This window comes from Pelodiscus sinensis, chromosome 4, assembly GCF_052426305.1.
Source record: "Pelodiscus sinensis isolate ZL-2025 chromosome 4, ASM5242630v1, whole genome shotgun sequence".
Taxonomy (NCBI): domain Eukaryota; kingdom Metazoa; phylum Chordata; order Testudines; family Trionychidae; genus Pelodiscus; species Pelodiscus sinensis.
In genome coordinates this window covers 121523596-121540483 of record NC_143055.1, presented here as the reverse complement: position 1 = coordinate 121540483, position 16888 = coordinate 121523596, and the positions used below count along the sequence as shown (strand labels likewise).

Sequence of the window (16888 nt, the reverse complement as noted above, 5' to 3'; positions counted from 1 at the left end):
AAGCAGGTCAAGGCAGAGCAGCCCCAGCCTGTCCTGGCTCTCCCTCCTTGCTTGGCCTGGGGCGGGGGAGTATGCGACGCCTCTTCCTGCCCTGCCAGGGGCAAGGGTGCCTGAGAAGGGGGGGTAAAGGGGCTCCCTCATCCCCAGACCAATCATAGTCTGTGGGTGGTGTAGCCCAGAAACATTCTGGCCTCACCCCTTCCAGTTTAGGCCCCCACCCTTTCCAGGGTGGTCCAGGGCTACTTCAAAAATTTTTAGAAAGAAAGAAAGAAAGAAAGAAAGAAAGAAAGAAAGAAAGAAAGAAAGAAAGAAAGAAAGAAAGAAAGAAAGAAAGAAAGAAAGAAAGAAAGAAAGAAAGAAGGTTCTTTCATTGATTCAACACTTACGAAGATTTGCCACTGCCAGTAGGTCCCAGAATTGCATTCAGTCCTGATCTCATAACCCCACTGTAAGACAAAACCAATTCCTTGTTTTATTTATAGGCTAGTTCTATTCATTGCAGAAATGTGCTATGCATCAAATCCTTTTGGGTCTAGTGAAGCTAGTTGGTCACATAAAATAATTACGATTCCTGCTTAGTTAACATTGATAACTTAACATAAAAAAGATATCCTACACTGTTAACTAAAAAGTACAACCCAGAAACCATAATGATCAAACAATAGGAAGACATATGTTGATGTACAGCTGTATACTGAGCACAAGCTTACTAGAGAATACATACGTGGTCTTAGCAAGAATAGTTCTCTGTCTGAACATCTGATCATCCAAATCAGACAAAAGGCAGATGGAGTGGAGTACAATATAATTAAAGTTATTGAGTAGTAGTGAATTGGACATGACTTCTCAGTGACAATATTTTTTGCCCATTCCAAATCCCAGAACAGAGAGATCATCAGATAGATATTTGGAGATCCTCTCTGCTAGTCCAGTGTTTCTCAACCAGTGGTACGAGTACCCTTAGGGGTACTCTAGAGAAGTGGTACATCAACACAACTGAAATATGGAGAAAACTTAATTTTTGTTTTAAGTTTTACAGCGCTTTATTATTTTTGTACTTTTTACACCCAAACATTTCATCGCCCACCCGGCTACAATTAAGTTGTTTAAACAAATGTGTTGCACTGGTGGGAAAAAAATTGTGTGTGTGAAAACTGTAGGTATTGGGAGTACTTATAATTTTTTAAAGGGATACTTTATAAAAAAAGGTTGAGAAACACTGTGCTAGTCCACTGGTCTGATGCAGATTGATACAGCTTCTCTGACAACAAGTGAGTTGCCAAGTTTCTAATAATCACTCAGTCAGCTAGTTTTGATTTCTTTGTACTGGTATTTGTGAGTTCAATGCCGCCTTTCAAAAGTAGTTACATATACTCTCTATATAAATGGTCATTCGTACATCTCATTGTCCATTTCCATGGTCAAATTCCAACTTCAGTGAACCAAGCTTCATTTACATACACACAGACATGTATGTGCATCTGCAACCTCTATTTAAGTCCAAACACCTACTCAAAGCACATCAATCCCAAATAAATCAACCCAGCCAGGGCTTTGTCAAACCGAGATTAAAAAACCTCTAGGGATGGAGATTCCACCACCTCCCATTCCAGTGCTTCACCACCCTCCTAGTGAAATAGTTTTTCCTAATATCCAACCTGGACCTCCCCACTGCAACATGAGACCACTGCTCCTTGTTCTGCCATCTGTCACTACTGAGAACAGCCTCTCTCCTTCTTTGTTGGAACTCTCCTTCAGGCAGTTGAAAGCCACTATCAAACACCCTTCTCTTTTTATAAATAAGCCCATAGGTCATGTGCTCCAGCCCCCTAATCATTTTTGTTGCCCTCCACTGGACTCTCTCCAATGTGTCCACATTCTTTCTGTAACGAGAGGACCCAGAATTGGATGCAGTACTCCAGATGTGGCCTCACCAGTGCTGAATTGAAAGGGAATAATCACTTCCCTAGAGATGCTGGCAATGCTCTTATTAATAGACCCGATATGCCAATTAGCCTTCATGGCCACAAGGGCACACTGTTGACTCATATCCAGCTTCTCATCCACTGTAATCCCCAGGTCCTTTTCTGCAGAACTGCTACTTAGCCAGGTGATCCCCGGTCTGTAACAATGCTTGGAATTCTTCCATCCCAAGTGCAGGACTCTGTATTTGTCCTTATTGAACTTCATCAGATTTCTTTTTTTGTCTGCTCATGCAATTTGGGGCTAGTTATGAGAATTTGGCCCTTACCACTAAATCTTTCATCTTTAACAATTACTAAAAGAAGGGAAATGTTGATCATTATCTCGGAAACTACTGCCTACTGAGTCTACTGCCTACTATGTTTTATTGAAAGAGCTGTCTCCAAACCAAATGACTGCCAACTCAAATACATACTTAATATCATTTCCTTCTGGCTGTTGAGCTTGAAATAGTTCTTTGCATCTAATGAAGAGTCAATAAGTCAGGTTTCCAAGTATTTCTTTAAATATAGATGTCCTTCCTACATGACAAATGCCTCTCTAAGGGTGCAGCATTATTTTGGAATAACGGCATTTATTCTGAAATAACAATGTAAGTGTAGAAACTGTAGAAACCATTTCATATTTAGCTAGAAGCCATCTTGTATAACAGAAACCATTTCAGCTTTTCCCTCTCGCACGTAGACCAGAGTGAACTTTCTGTCACCCCGTGAGAAGAGGCCTACAGGATGGGCTATTGGAATATGTTAATTGGGCTGGTTCAGACAGGAGATGTACTCCCTCGTACCTGTCCGCCATCTTGTTGATAAGGCTTTGTTTTTCCTAGTTTAATTGATGATTTCTGTAATTGGATGCCCTGACATCAGACTGTTTGGTTAAGGGTATAAAGATACTAGAATTGATTGTATTAGCCAGCCTTACTGGGCCCGGCTCTGTTGGGACCACGTTTGGCTCACTTGGCTTTACTGATCAATAAAGCTGTTTGTTTAGCCGCCTAAAAGTGAGTGAAGCCTTTGCTTCGACATAAGTGTCTACACAGCAATGCCATTATTTTGAAATAAATTAGAAATAACAGACGGCTTATTCCAACTTCTGTACCTCATTCCACAAGGAATAACGCCTATTCCAAAATAGCTATTTTGGAATAGAAGTAGTGTGAATGCTCCATGGCTGCTATTTCGAAATAGCTTCCTCCCAGGGCCATTCAAACTAATTACTCCCCAGTGCCTCCTGGGGCTCTAAATCAAGATAGCATGTCCACATTAGGGAAGCCTGCCTCAGACTAATTTTGAGGCTTCCCTGTAGTGTAGACTTGCTATTTTGAAATAAGCTATTTCAGAGTATTTCTTCCGGAATAGCTTATTTCAAAATAAGCGTGCAGTGTAGATGAACCCTTACAGAGGGATGGCCAGAGAACAGTATATTACATGTCTGCAAAATACCTATCACGTGAAGGTTGCTACAATAAAAATAAAAAATGTATCGCCGTTTTAGTTTCAGATCAGCTGGAATTTATGAGCTTTTCACATACAATTTTGGGAGCATAGAAACTGGAGAGCAAAAATAGGCCCCTTCCCAGTTTGGATATGACCTGAAGGCAGAACTACATGCATAGCTTTGAATATCAGAATCTTGGGAAGATTTAGTCTCTAGACTGCAAACTTTTTTCGGACGAAGCTTTTCTGGAAGAGATCTTCCAGAAACACTTTTTTCGAAAGAGAGTATCTGTAACCCATGCACCTAATAGGGAGCTATCTCTTTAAGAGACCCCTGTGGGGTAGGTAAGAATGTTACTGTTGCTGGGCAGATTTAGCACTCCACACCCAGAAGTTTCTGGAGTTGAGTACACTGTAGTTTGGGGTCAGACTCCATGAGCAATCAGGCAGGGTCAGACTCCATAAGCAATCAGGCAGGGCGGATGCTTTTCTAAGGCTTGTGTGACCTGGAAGAAACTAAGCCAGGAGCAAAGAACTGATTTTAGCCAAATTGTTCTTGTGCACTTGCTCAGCTCCTCTGTAAATGTAGCAATGGGGGAAAGAGTCATTTCTATTTTGTTATTCTGAGTTTTTGTACCAGAGGGGTAGCCGTGTTAGTCTGAATCTGCAAAAGCGGCGAGGAGTCCTGTGGCACCTTATAGACTAACTGAAGTGTAGGAGCATAAGCTTTCGTGGGCAAAGACCCACTTCGTCAGATGCATGTAGTGGATATTTCCAGAGGCAGGTATAAATATGCAGGCCAGAATCAGGCTGGAGATGACGAGGTGGATCCAATCAAGGAGGATGAGGCCCACTTTTACGTAAAAGAATCAATGGACACAAATCTGATATTAGGAATGGCAACATACAAAAAGCTGTAGGGGAACACTTCAATCTTCCTGGACACACAATTGCAGATCTAAAGGTAGCCATCCTGCAGCAAAATAACTTCAGGACCAGACTTCAAAGAGAAACTGCTGAGCTACAGTTCATCTTCAAGTTTGACACAATCAACTCTGGATTAAACAAAGACTGTGAATGGCTCGCTAACTACAAAAGCAGCTTCTGCTCTCTTGGAAGTCACACCTCCAGATCAGCTACTAGAAGTGGGCCTCATCCTCCTTGATTGGATCCACCTCCTCATCTCCAGCCTGATTCTGGCCTGCATATTTATACCTGCCTCTGGAAATTTCCACTACATGCATCTGACGAAGTGGGTCTTTGCCCACGAAAGCTTATGCTCCTACACTTCAGTTAGTCTATAAGGTGCCACAGGACTCCTCGCCGCTTTTGAGTTTTTGTATTTTCTTGTAACAGGGTTTTCTTTAAGCCTGTTCGCTTGTGAGTTAACTGACTAGTTAATCAGTTAGCTGACTGCCTAGCAGTGATCCACAGCAAAGGAAGAGTCTGCCTGCACTCCAACTGAGGATTCCCTACACACAAGTGGAGAGATCATTCAAGGTATGTCTACACAGCAAAGTTATTTCGAAATAACTGTCCTAGCATCTACACAGTCAAACCGCTATTTCGAAATAAATTCAAAATAGTGGAGCACTTATTTTGAATCTGGTAAACCTCATTCTACGAGGAATAATGCCAAATTCAAAATAGCTATTTTGAAATAAGTGCTGTGTAGATACTTATTTCGAAATAGGGGGCCTCCAGCCTTCCCAGGATGCCCTGGTGGCCACTCCAGCCTCAACCAAGAGCACTCCTTTCCCTCCTCCCCTCCCCAGCGCCCTTAAAGGGGTAGACTCTGGACACAGTGCCTGTGCCAGCTCCAAGCCTGCTAGCCCAGAGCCAGCAGTCACTGCCCCATACCCAGTGGCCCCAAAACATGAGCCAGCAAGCCACTGACAGCCAGCCCTCCACTGCTCCCCAAGAGCAGTCTCCAAGCGCCCACCTTCTCCGGGACGGCCCAGAGAAGGTGGGTGCCTTCCTCGTCCAGAGCGGAGTTTATGGACCTTATTCAGGTTTGAGGGGGATGCCTCCAACATCCATGATCTCCGCACTAGATGGAGGAACTCAGCTGTGTATGGCAGGATAGCTGCCAGCCTGGCCACCAAAGGCCACATGCGAACCCAGGAGCAGGTTTGCATGAACATCAAGTTGGTCTGGTGAGACCCCCACCTCTGAGCCCTGAACTTCCCCTCCCCCTTCTTCTCCTTGCTTCCCCCTTCCAGCTTCCTTCTCCCAGATTTCCCTCTCCCCTCTCCCACCCGCTCTCCTCCCCTCTCCCGCCTCCTTTCCCTCGTCTCACCAGAGTTTCATTCCCCTTCCCCTCCCCCCAGTTTTGTTAAATAAAGATAGTTCGTGTTTATGAAAAAATGTGTATTTTATTTTACATCAGGAAGGGGGGCTGGCAGGGATAAGTGGAAGGACGAGAGGGAGGAATGAGGCACAAGCCCCCAGTGAGGCAGACCAGGGAGACTGTTAGTGCTCCTCAGGCTGGAAGCTCTCCCTCAGGGCCTCCTGGATACTGACTGCCCCCCGATGGACCTCCCAGATGGCAGCCTGCAGAAAGTGCAGCCAGGCTCACAGCAACGCATCCACGAGAAGCACCAGAATGCCCAGGGGCAGCTCCAGCTCCATGTTGCAGAATGCTATGGCGTCCAGAGTGAGGGCAACCGGACACGCAGAGACAAAATGCTTTGCTGTCCCTCATCGAGGTAGGCAAGCAAGCAGGGAAACCTGAGAACTGGCTGTCCGGGGGGGGGGTCCCTTTAGGCACAGGCCTCAGATAGCCTCAGGCAGCAGCCACACAAAGTAACTCCTGACCTGATGCCCTGCCGGACCTGGTTCCGGCCAGCCTTAAATGCGATTCAGCATCCACTCAGTGTGGATGCGCTATTTCGAAATAGCAAAATGCTATTTCGAAATGTATTTTGTGTGTAGACGCATTTTTTTTAAAAAATAAGCTATTTCGAATTAACTATTTCTTATTGTGTTTGTGTGGACTGAACTGTTCAAATTTTACTTTTCATTTTCTCTTATGTTTACTGTAACTATGACCATTACCTCTGGGTTATAAAATAGCTGTGTTACGTTGTAAGAATTAGATTATTTGTTTCTTCATAATATTTTATAAAGTTATTTAATTAAATTCATTTCTTCAGTTTCTTTTGGCATTTAAATGTAGGACAATCCTTGCTGAAATTCCTTACAGATACTCTGGGTCTCCAGCACAGCTGTGAGAGTGGTGGTGGTGGTGGGGGGGTTTAGACACTGGAGAAAGTCCGTGAAGACTAGCCCACCCATGGTTACACGTCTACACAGCAAAAGCGCATCAAAAAAGTGACCTGCTTTTTCGAAAGATAATGTCCACATTAATTGGATGCTATCTCACATTTAAGGCCACCCGGAACCAGTTCAGATAGGGCATTAGGTCAGCAGTTGATTCTGGGTGCTGTTGCCTAAGGCTAGTTGAGACACATACTTAAAGGAACCCCCTGTACAGCCATTTCTCTGCTTCTGCTGCTTGCTTGCCTACCTTGCTTTATTAGTGCGTGCTCTGGTTGCCAAGCTTTTGGAGGCCACAGCATTCTTCTTGCTATGGAGCCGGAGCTGCCCCTGGGCATGCAATGGCCCAACACTGCCGTGCTGCAGTTTCAGCAGCACTTTGTGCAGGCTTCCCTCATGGCCATGCACAAGCTTGACATGGAGCTCATCCTTGAGACCCTCTCCTTGTGTGTTGGAGCAAGACCCTGGAGGCTGGACACCAGTTCCGACTGGTGGGACTGACTGGTTATGGAGCGGTGGGATGACCAGCAGTGGCTCCAAAACCTCCACATCTGGAAGGCCACCTTTTTGGTGCTGTGAGCCTGGCTTGCCCCTGCCCTCCAACGACGCAACACCCACCTGCAGCCCGCCATCCCCCTGGAGAAGCGGGTTGCCATCGCTGTTTGGAAGCTCGCCACCCCAGACAGTTACTGGTCAGTGGGCAACCAGTTTGGCATGGGGCTGTCCACTGTCAGGGCCCTCCTCATGGAGGTAAGACACTCAGGCTGCAATCCCTGCAGGAGGGGGAGGGAGTCCTGGAAAGGAGGACCCTAGGGAAAGGGGGAGGGGTGCAGGGGGAAGCCCCGTCCCCAGGGGGAGTTGTGCTGTCCTGCCCTCACACAGCCCTGCTGGGGAGCGGCCTCCTAGGGGGTAGCTCCTGGAATGTTTGATGGGGGAGGGAAAGGGGACGGGCACTTCCCAAGGGCTTAGACAATCCCTCTCATTCTCTATTTCTTTGTCTCCTTCTGCAGGCAGTGAGGGCCATCAACTCCACCTGGGAGACCTGGACCCGATCATCTCAGGATTTGCTGCCCTGGGGTTCCCTAATTGTGGGGGAGCGATTGATGGAACCCACATCCCAATCTGCAAACCAAATCATCAAGTGTCACAATATATAAAACACAAGGGCTACTTCTCCATGGTGGTGCAGGCCCTGGTCGACCACAGACATTTTCATCGGATGGTCAGGCAGGGTGCACGATGCCCGCATTTTCAGAACCTCAAGCCTTTACAGGAAGCTGGAGGCTGGCATATACAGAGGGCTTGTGGCTGGGACATGCATCCAATTCAGTGTGGCAGGGAAAGCTGCGTGGTCAGGTGCTGCTCCCAGGGCTGGCTTCCTGCCACAAGGCTTGTCCAGGGTGCCTGCAGCTTTAAGAACTGGCAGGAGACAGGAACTACAGAGTTCTGATTACTTTGGATGGAGTGGTCACCAGGGCACCTGTGTTATTTCCTGGAGGCCTCTTCTTTCAAAAAACACACCTCTTCCACATCCACATACACCTTTTTTCAAAAGAGCTCTTTCAGAAAAAGGCTTCTTCCTCGTAGAAAGAGGTTTACAGCTGTTGGAAAAAACCCTATGTTCTTTCAACTTTCTGTCGAAAGACCACAATAGCAGTGTGCATGTGTCATTTTTCTGGGAAAATGGCCGTTTTTCCAGAAAACCCCAGCAGTGTAAACATACCCCAGTCTCAGCACAAGAATTTAAAGTTAATTAAATTAATAAACCAAAGCATAGGAATACAGTATTTTCATTGGTGAGGGTGAATCTTTTGGTGTCTGCAAGTCACCTGGAATAAAATTTCTGTTGGGTATCTTCTCTCACACTGCGCTGTGTGGTTACATAACTAAATAGATTTTTGACCAATCAAGAAACTCCATTCTTGGATATATATGAATGATGCATGTGAACATTATAAGTTAACAATGTCTGAGTTAGCAACAGGCAGGCAGAGGGCTCCCTCAAAATCAGTATTTCCCTTTGAAATTTGTAATTAACTTTCAAACTTTTAATTTTCAAAACTTTCTACACATGGCAATGCCTGATGGCTATTTCTTGCTCTGTGTCATTGGATTCTAGTAAGTTCTTTCTGTGATCTGGCATAATTGGTATTTTTCATAAGGCACCACTTTCCCCCTACCCTATAAAAATGTCTAGAGGTTCTGCTTAAACAGCTGAAATAGAGCAATTAGATAAAGATATCACAAAAATAGTTAAAGACAAAGGATGAAGTAGGGACTCCTATACAGAAACCAATTGGAATTAAAATAGAAAACGACTCTGAAATGTTATCAGTCATGCTTATAATTGGGCAGAGATGGTTGGGGGTATTGTACAACTGAAGCATGTTCCACACTTTAAAAACTGCCCAGGAAACAGATCATGTTCAATCAATTTTCTTGAAAAACCACAGAGACATTAAATGCAAAAGCAAGCTGTCACTTTCATCCCAGGAAAAGGAATAGCTGTTAATAATTAATAAAGATTTGTACATACATAAGAACATAAGAACAGCCGTACTGGGTCAGACCAAAGGTCCATCTGGCCAGCACCAGGTGCCCCAGAGAGGGTGGACCAAAGACAATGATCAAGCGATTTGTCTCCTGCCATCCTTCTCCAGCCTCTGACAAACAGGCCAGGGACACCATTTCTATCCCCTGGCTAATAGCCTTTTATGGACCTAACCTCCATGAAATTATCTAGCTTCTCTTTAAACTCTATTATAGTCCTAGTCTTCACAGCCTCCTCTGGCAAGGAGTTCCACAGGTTGACTACACGCTGTGTGAAGAAGAACTTTCTTTTATTAGTATTAAACCTGCTCCCCATTTACACTTTATTTATGCTTCAGTCACTAATCACTGGCAAGTTTACTAATTCAATTTTATTAATAAAAAACCCTGAAAATGTCTAACACACAACATGCTACCTCACAATGTGAGAAATCATCATCTGATTCCTCTTAAGTACCCCTGTTTGGAAAACCTTCCAAGGTCTTTAGAATGCACCGTGGGAATCACATTAAAGAAATTGTGGTCTAACTGTGAATAATTAATACAAAGACCCATCATGTGAGGAAAGCTGCGTGAGCTGACTCTATCTGCCCTGGGAAATGTCAAAGATACTTAATATTGTCTTTCCAGCGAACTGTTGGGCAAAATGTTAATTCCAAGAACCATAGAGCAATGTCAGGTTATAATTAAAATGAGTATAAAGTTAAAGGCCAAAATAAATTTTCTGTCATTATTAAGAGCCTGTTGACTATGTAGCTACCAAACATGAGAAGGATCTTGCGGTCTTTATTCAGGCAAGACTGTCACTAATGAGGAGAAAGGACTATAGGAGCTGGACTAATGGTGTTAAGCATGAGGATCCCTTCACTTACTAAATAGATCATTAGTAGGAACAGTATTTACCCTGATATTTTGGGGAAACTGACACACATGAACTATGTTATGAATCCAATTATTAACTGTGACCATCTAACTCTTTAACATTGCTACCAGAGATGTCCAAATCTGGAGGTTTAGTTCAACCCTTTATAGATATACAAACCAACAGCCATAAACTTCCCCAAAGCTCAAGTTTTCCTGTACAGGCCCATATGCAGAGGAGGAGCAAAGGGTGTGAATGCACCCCCCAAAGTCCCTCAGGGTCTGCCAGACGTGAGGGGGGAGTCAGTCCCTCCCCTGTAGTGACAGAAACAGCAGCGTGCCAGAATTCACTGCTTAGAGTGCAGAAGCAGCTCAGTGGAATGGAGCATGTTCAGTAGGAGCTGCTGTGGCTGCTACACTCATGTGGATTCACACTATGTTCCTGGCTTGCATTAAAAAGAGATTCAGGGGCCAAATCACAGCAGGGGGATGGGCAGGGTGTTAGCAGGGGGCAAAAATTAACTAGCGGGGGGGGGGGGGGGCGGGAAGGTGCCAAGCAACTTTAGGGTGAGGCAGAAGAGGGGCTGGAAGGGAAGAATCAGGTGTGGGGGGGGGAGGGTAGGAGCTGGGGTTTGGCTGGGGAGGGGAGGACTGTGCAGGGGTTTGCTCCCATACAGGAAGAGGGAAGAGGGTAACAGTTACTGAGGGGGGTGAGCCATCTGCCAAGTGTGCAGAGGCAGGGGTGGGATGGGCAGAAAGGGGTTTTTATTTCCCTTCTCAGAGTTCTTTAAGGCGCACGGGAGTACAGGGCAGCTATGATTGTGCTCTTAAAGGTACAGCTGCCCTATTGCCTCGGCCCTCACTGTTAGCCCCCACAGAGCCTCTCTCTCTGCACTGCTACAGCACAAGGGACTGAACCTTGTAAACATCCCACATGCGGCATGTAAGGGAGTGTGCAACACATTTTGAAGCAGAATGCAGGACAATGTAGCACTTTAAAGACTAACAAGATGGTTTATTAGATGATGAGCTTTCGTGGGCCAGACCCACTTCCTCAGATCAAATAGTGGAAGAAAGTAGTCACAACCATATATACCAAAGGATACAATTAAAAAAAATGAACAAATATGAAAAGGACAAATCACATTGCAGAACAGGAGGGGGATGCGGGGGGGGGGGGAGGGGGAAGGAAGGTAAGTGTCTGTGAATTGATGATATTAGAGGTAGGGAGAGTGGGATGTTTGTGAGTTAATGGTATTAGAGGTGATAATTGGGGAAACTATCTTGGTAATGGGTGAGATAGTTCAAACTTGCACACATTTTGAAGATTTAGAAGTCTCTTATCAGTGTATATGTCAATGTCTTATATCTCATAAGAGTTCACAATTAGTCTTATCAGTTGCTCTGATCCCATGAATTGCACTTCCATCCTTGTAATCCATTTTAGTTAGTTTTGCTCCTTTGCAAAAGCTACTTTTATTGCTCTGTGCAATGCATGTCATTGTACTATTTGTTTTTATTTTAATAGCTCTTTTCTGTATATGTAGCTCACAATCATTTACGTAACTAGTAGTTACTGGTTTTAGCAATTCTATCTGTGTTTCTCTTATAGCACTTGCTGTTTTTGTACTTTGATGATTTGTACCTTGGAGGTTTTTTTTTCCTTTTTATAGCAAAAGTTTTATTCTGTTGGGTCTATTACTACCAGCTCTGTGTTCTTGGGAAATGAGGGCATGGTATCTAGACTATCTGACTCATGAAGGACTTCCCTCCACCCCCGGTCTCTGCGTGAACCAAAGCAGAGGCTGCTTTATGGCAGCCTGCCCTGCCTCCTCCCCATGCTGCTGCCTCTGCTGGGGGGCCAGGCAGCACTATAGAGATGGTGATAAGGGTAACCAGCTTTTAAGCCAGCTCCCACCAATACCAGCTCCTGCTTCTCCCCTCCTCCCTTGCTTCCTCTGATACAGGGCAGCAAGGGGGGGATGCGAGTAGTCAACTCGATTACCCAATAAACCTTGGCTTATCAGGTAGTCAACTAGTTGCTTACATCCCTAACCTAAACTCCTCTGAAAGTTCCCCTAACCTCATGTGCATCACTCCATTAGTATACAGAATGGAGAAAATAAAGTCCAAGGCAAGAACCACATCCTGCACCCTCATCCCTAGCCTGCTCCTGCACCCCAGCTCCAACCCAGACTCCCCACATCTCTCCTACACTTCCCACCCTCTCAGACCTACATCCCTACCCTGTTTCTGCAGATACATTACATTTGTTCTTTCTTCCTCTGTTGTTTTTGTCAATCAGAAGTTAAATCACCTATACTATATATGAATGAACATTCAGCGTGGTACTTAGTTCCATGATCTCTGCCAAAAATTGCTTCTGATTTCAAACAAATTAGTCTGTTTTTTTCTTTTTCTGTTGTATCTGAGACTTGAGAATTCCTCTGAATGCAGATTGCATTTTTGGTCAAAGTTACATAATATAAGAACAGCCATACTGGGACAGACCAAAGGTCCATCTAGCCCAGTATCCTCTCTGCTGCCAGTGGCCAATGCCAGGTGTCCCAGAGGGAGTGAACAGAACAGGTAATCATCACTTGATCCCACGCCTGTCATCCATTTCCAGCCTCTAACAAACAGAGGCTAGGGACACCATTCCTAACCATCCTGGCTAACAGCCATTGATGGCACTAACCTCCATGAATTTATCTAGCTCCTTTTTGAACCCTGTTAAAGTCTTAGTTTACGCAACATCCTCTGGCATTAGAAGGGTATTTAAAATGTTTTTTAAAGGAGGATATTTTTCTGAATATGTAGCTCAGAAGTTATGGAGTAACTTCCAAAATCTTTCCTGACACTCAGCTCGCATCTCGTCCAGTAACATATTCCTCCACTCGGTTACCCACTCCACGCGAGGGATTGCATTTGCTTCTTGAACATGTCTTCCCTGGTCCATTTTGTACCTTCAGATTTGTGTGAAGGGGACAGTTGGTGGAACCAGGGGAATAGGCAGCAAGCTCCCTGCTGTTCCCACTGTAATGAAAAGTCACAAGGGCACAGGAGATACATTGTGGAGCCTAAAACCTAATCTGTTAACATATAGTGAAGGTCTCTGTAAAGACAATGGAGATATGTTCTGTGCAAGGCCACAGTTATGCTTTAAAGAACAGCAGGTACACAACAAAGTTCTCAAGGGATGCAGAATTGTCAAGTTGCAGGCATAGTAATGGACCTGCCAGGGCAAGATCCTGTGGGCAGGAGGAGGAATGAGGTCCAGTTGTGCCAGAGGGGCAGAGCAGCAGCTGACACTGTGCCCCCTGTGTCCAGCACACCCTGCTTCCAGGAGTGCTACTTTCCCTTTTCCCACAATAGCTTGCAGTGGAAGAGGAAATGTGGTCCAGTCAGACTTCCGGACCAGGACCACTCCTCTGTGTCCGGCACACCCCGCTTGCTGGGAGAGTGCTACTTGTGGGCAGGAGCTTGTGGGCGAGAGAGGGAATGGAGTCGGGTTGTGAAAGCTGAGCAGGGTGGTGGCTGATGTAGTGCCCCTCTGTATCCAGCACACTCCACTTGCCAGGGAAGTGCTACTGTTGATTTGCAGCTCTGCAAGAATGGATTCCTCTCCCAATGCCGCAGGGAGAACATCCTTCACACTCCATGCTGATGCTCGTCTGTGCCCATGGGAACTGAAGGTCATGGATCTTGAACTCATGGCCAGATGTGCTGCTCAAGTGTGCTGCCTGCTCTGAGATGTGCTCACCATACTGTTCACATGGGAAATTCAAATTTTCCTGGGGCTTTTCCTTTTCAACCGGAGATCAATAGGGTCACAAGTCCTGGCCAGAGCGGTCACAGTGGGGCACTGTGGGAAGCCTCCCAGAGGCCAAAAATGTCAACTTTCACAACACTGCATCTACTCTACCATAAAATCGACCATGCATGGTCGAATTTAACGTTACTCCTTGTGAAAATCAGGAGCACTGAAATGGACTTTAGCAGCACTTAAGGTCAACAGAATGGTCTTGGTAGTGTGGATTCATTGTTTAGAAAATCAACCTTATGTGGCTAAATTCAACCTAAACTCTTAAGGCTGCGTCTACACTGGCATGATTTTGCGCAAATACTTTTAACGGAAAAGTTTTTCCATTAAAAGTATTTGTGCAAGACAGCGTTTATACGGGCATGTGCCTTTGCGCAAAAGATTTGCTTTTGAGAAAAAGCATCCGTGCCAGTGTAGACGCTCCCTTGTGCAAGAAAGCTCCAATGGCCGTTTTAGCCATCGGGCTTTCTTGCGCAAGAAATTAACATTGCTGTCTACACTGGCCCTCTTGCACAAGAATACTTGTGCAAGAGGGCTTATCCCTGAGCGGGATCATCCGAGTATTTGAGCAAGAACCACTGATTTTGTACATTACAAAGTCAGTGTTCTTGCGCAAATACTCACGGCCAGTGTACACAGGCGGCAAAATTATGCGCAGCCTTAGGTCCTGCAAACCTCATTTTTGAGGAATAAGGGATTTTGCACAAAAGGTAGGGGGTTTTTTGCAAAAAAAATGGCCCCTTCTACACTGCGTTTTTTTCCACAGAAACCTCTTCCTCAAAAAGGATCGGAAGAGACTATGCAAATGAGAGCATGAGAAATGTTAATGAGTGCTTCATTTGCTTTTCCTCGGCCGCAAAAATGATGCCACGTAGACGTAGCCTTAGCGTGGACCAGGCCTCAAGGTATTAAGAAATGATATAAGGGTAAAGAGCAGTATACATAAAGTTCCAAACTTTCAAGCATTCTGGGAGCTAAAATTAGAGAACTAAAGTACAATTACATAATGGAATGGCAGGTTATACAACTAACTGTCATGACCTGCAATTCAGACTTATATAACTGGAAAGTGGCAAGCATTGTACAAGGAATCCTTGACAACAAGAGTAATATCATGCAATTACTAGGTTATAATTGTAATAGAAAACAGTGCAATAAAATTGTGGGCATTGAAACACTCACATGCATTTATCTGATTACAGAATAATCACTCTTTGCTACCTTTAAAGTCTTGAGTCTGAACTCAAAGCTAGGGCCAGGATTCTCAAAAGTTATGCTGCTATGCAGCTGAGTAAATGACCTAATTTGCAAAAGAGCTGAACACCTAGCAGCTTCTGTTGAAGTCAGAATTCAAAGATGCAAGCCCTTTTGGTAATCAGGTTACCTTTTTATTTTTCCTAAATATGGACTTTGGAGCCTACAAGATTTTTTGAAATCTTGACCAAATTTGGTATACTATTATTACACATGCATTCATGGCTCTATGACTTATCTGAGCCTGTCAAGAAAGTTAATCAAATGAGTATGTACTCTATGAGACAGACGTTAAAATACATACTTGATATCTTTCAAAATTTCTTTATCGACCTTTTTTCGACAACATATGAAACCGCTCTTCACCTTCACTCTGTAGCAGATGTTGTGAAAGGTCACAGTAGTTTCTTTGCTGCTTGCTGGGTCCAGAGAGGATTGCTTTCTGCTGGGCAAGCCATTTATACTTGACATTTGAATACTGATGTCTGACTGGTTGTCTGTCATTTTGGAAGGATTCCACTTCTGTAAACAAAGTTTTTTAAAAAAAGGCATTATAGTTATTTAAAGGGGAGATGAAAGAGCATCCTAGATGTAATGCAGCAAACTTAGCTTATGTTGTATATAACATCCAATAAGTCTGCAATAAGATCCACAGCCAGGATCAAAGTTGCTGTGCAACTTTAATTCTATCCCTTTTGATTACATGACTGCATACTATTTTTCCCATTGAACCCCTGCCTTTTTTTTGTGCGCATGATGAAAGGGCTCACAGAATGGGTAGCTATTCTATATTTCTTTTTATAATAATTGTTAATAGCATTGTCTTCCGCAGAGATTAAAACCCTCCTCTGAATATAGAATTATTAATGATAATTTCCTCATGAGTTGTCATGGTACTCTCATAATCACATCTTAGTGCTTAGCAGTCATTACTGACTTTTTCTTCACAACACCCTTGTGAGAAGAGACAGTATAAGCTTCTTTTTATAGATGGGGAACAGCATAGAGATTCAAGGCAAAATTGTTAAAAGTGTTAACTAAGTTTGGGTGCTCAATTCGGGAAGCCAAGCATCTAGACTAGCTAATGTTTTACAGCACTTTATGGCTGTGTCTAGACTGGCCAGTTTTTCCAGAAAATCAGCCGCTTTTCCGGAAAAACTTGCCAGCTGTCTACACTGGCCGCTTGAATTTCCGCAAAAGCACTGACTTCCTACTGTAAGAAATACTATTCTGCGGAAATACTATTCTGCTCCTGTTCAGGCAAAAGTCCCTTTTGCGCAAAGCTTTTGCGCAAAAGGGCCAGTGTAGACAGCTCAGATTTGTTTTCCGCAAAAAAGCCCCATTCGCGAAAATGGCGACCGGGGCTTTTTTGCGGAAAAGCGCGTCTAGATTTGTATGGATGCTTTTCTGCAAAAAGTGCTTTTGCGGAAAAGTGTCCATGCCAATCTAGACTCTCTGTTCCGAAAATGCTTTTATCAGAAAACTTTTCCGTTAAAAGCATTTCCGGAAAATCATGCCAATCTAGACGCAGCCTAGATGTTCACAACACAGTATGCAAATCAGAGACATGGGAACTAGAGGTGCAGGGGGTGTTGCAGAACCCCCGGGTGCCCAGCCTAGCACCTAGGTCCTGGCCGCCTCCACATGCATCATGGGCTCTGCTTCCAGCCCCATGCCTGGAGAAACATCTGCCACCCACACT

At 44.5% G+C, this 16888-nt stretch overlaps 1 protein-coding gene across 1 annotated transcript in view; it reads right to left on the bottom strand.

Moving 5' to 3' along the window:
* LOC102462623 (broad substrate specificity ATP-binding cassette transporter ABCG2) overlaps nucleotides 1-16888 on the bottom strand; it is a 69585-nt gene that overhangs the window by 43849 nt on the left and 8848 nt on the right. Inside the window, exons 2-3 of the mRNA XM_075929561.2 lie at nucleotides 15491-15708; nucleotides 387-446 (exon numbers count right to left, since the gene is read on the bottom strand). Of these exons, the coding sequence (XP_075785676.2) occupies nucleotides 387-446; nucleotides 15491-15690 (260 nt within the window). The 5' untranslated portion in view covers nucleotides 15691-15708. The remainder of the gene's footprint in view (nucleotides 1-386; nucleotides 447-15490; nucleotides 15709-16888) is intronic.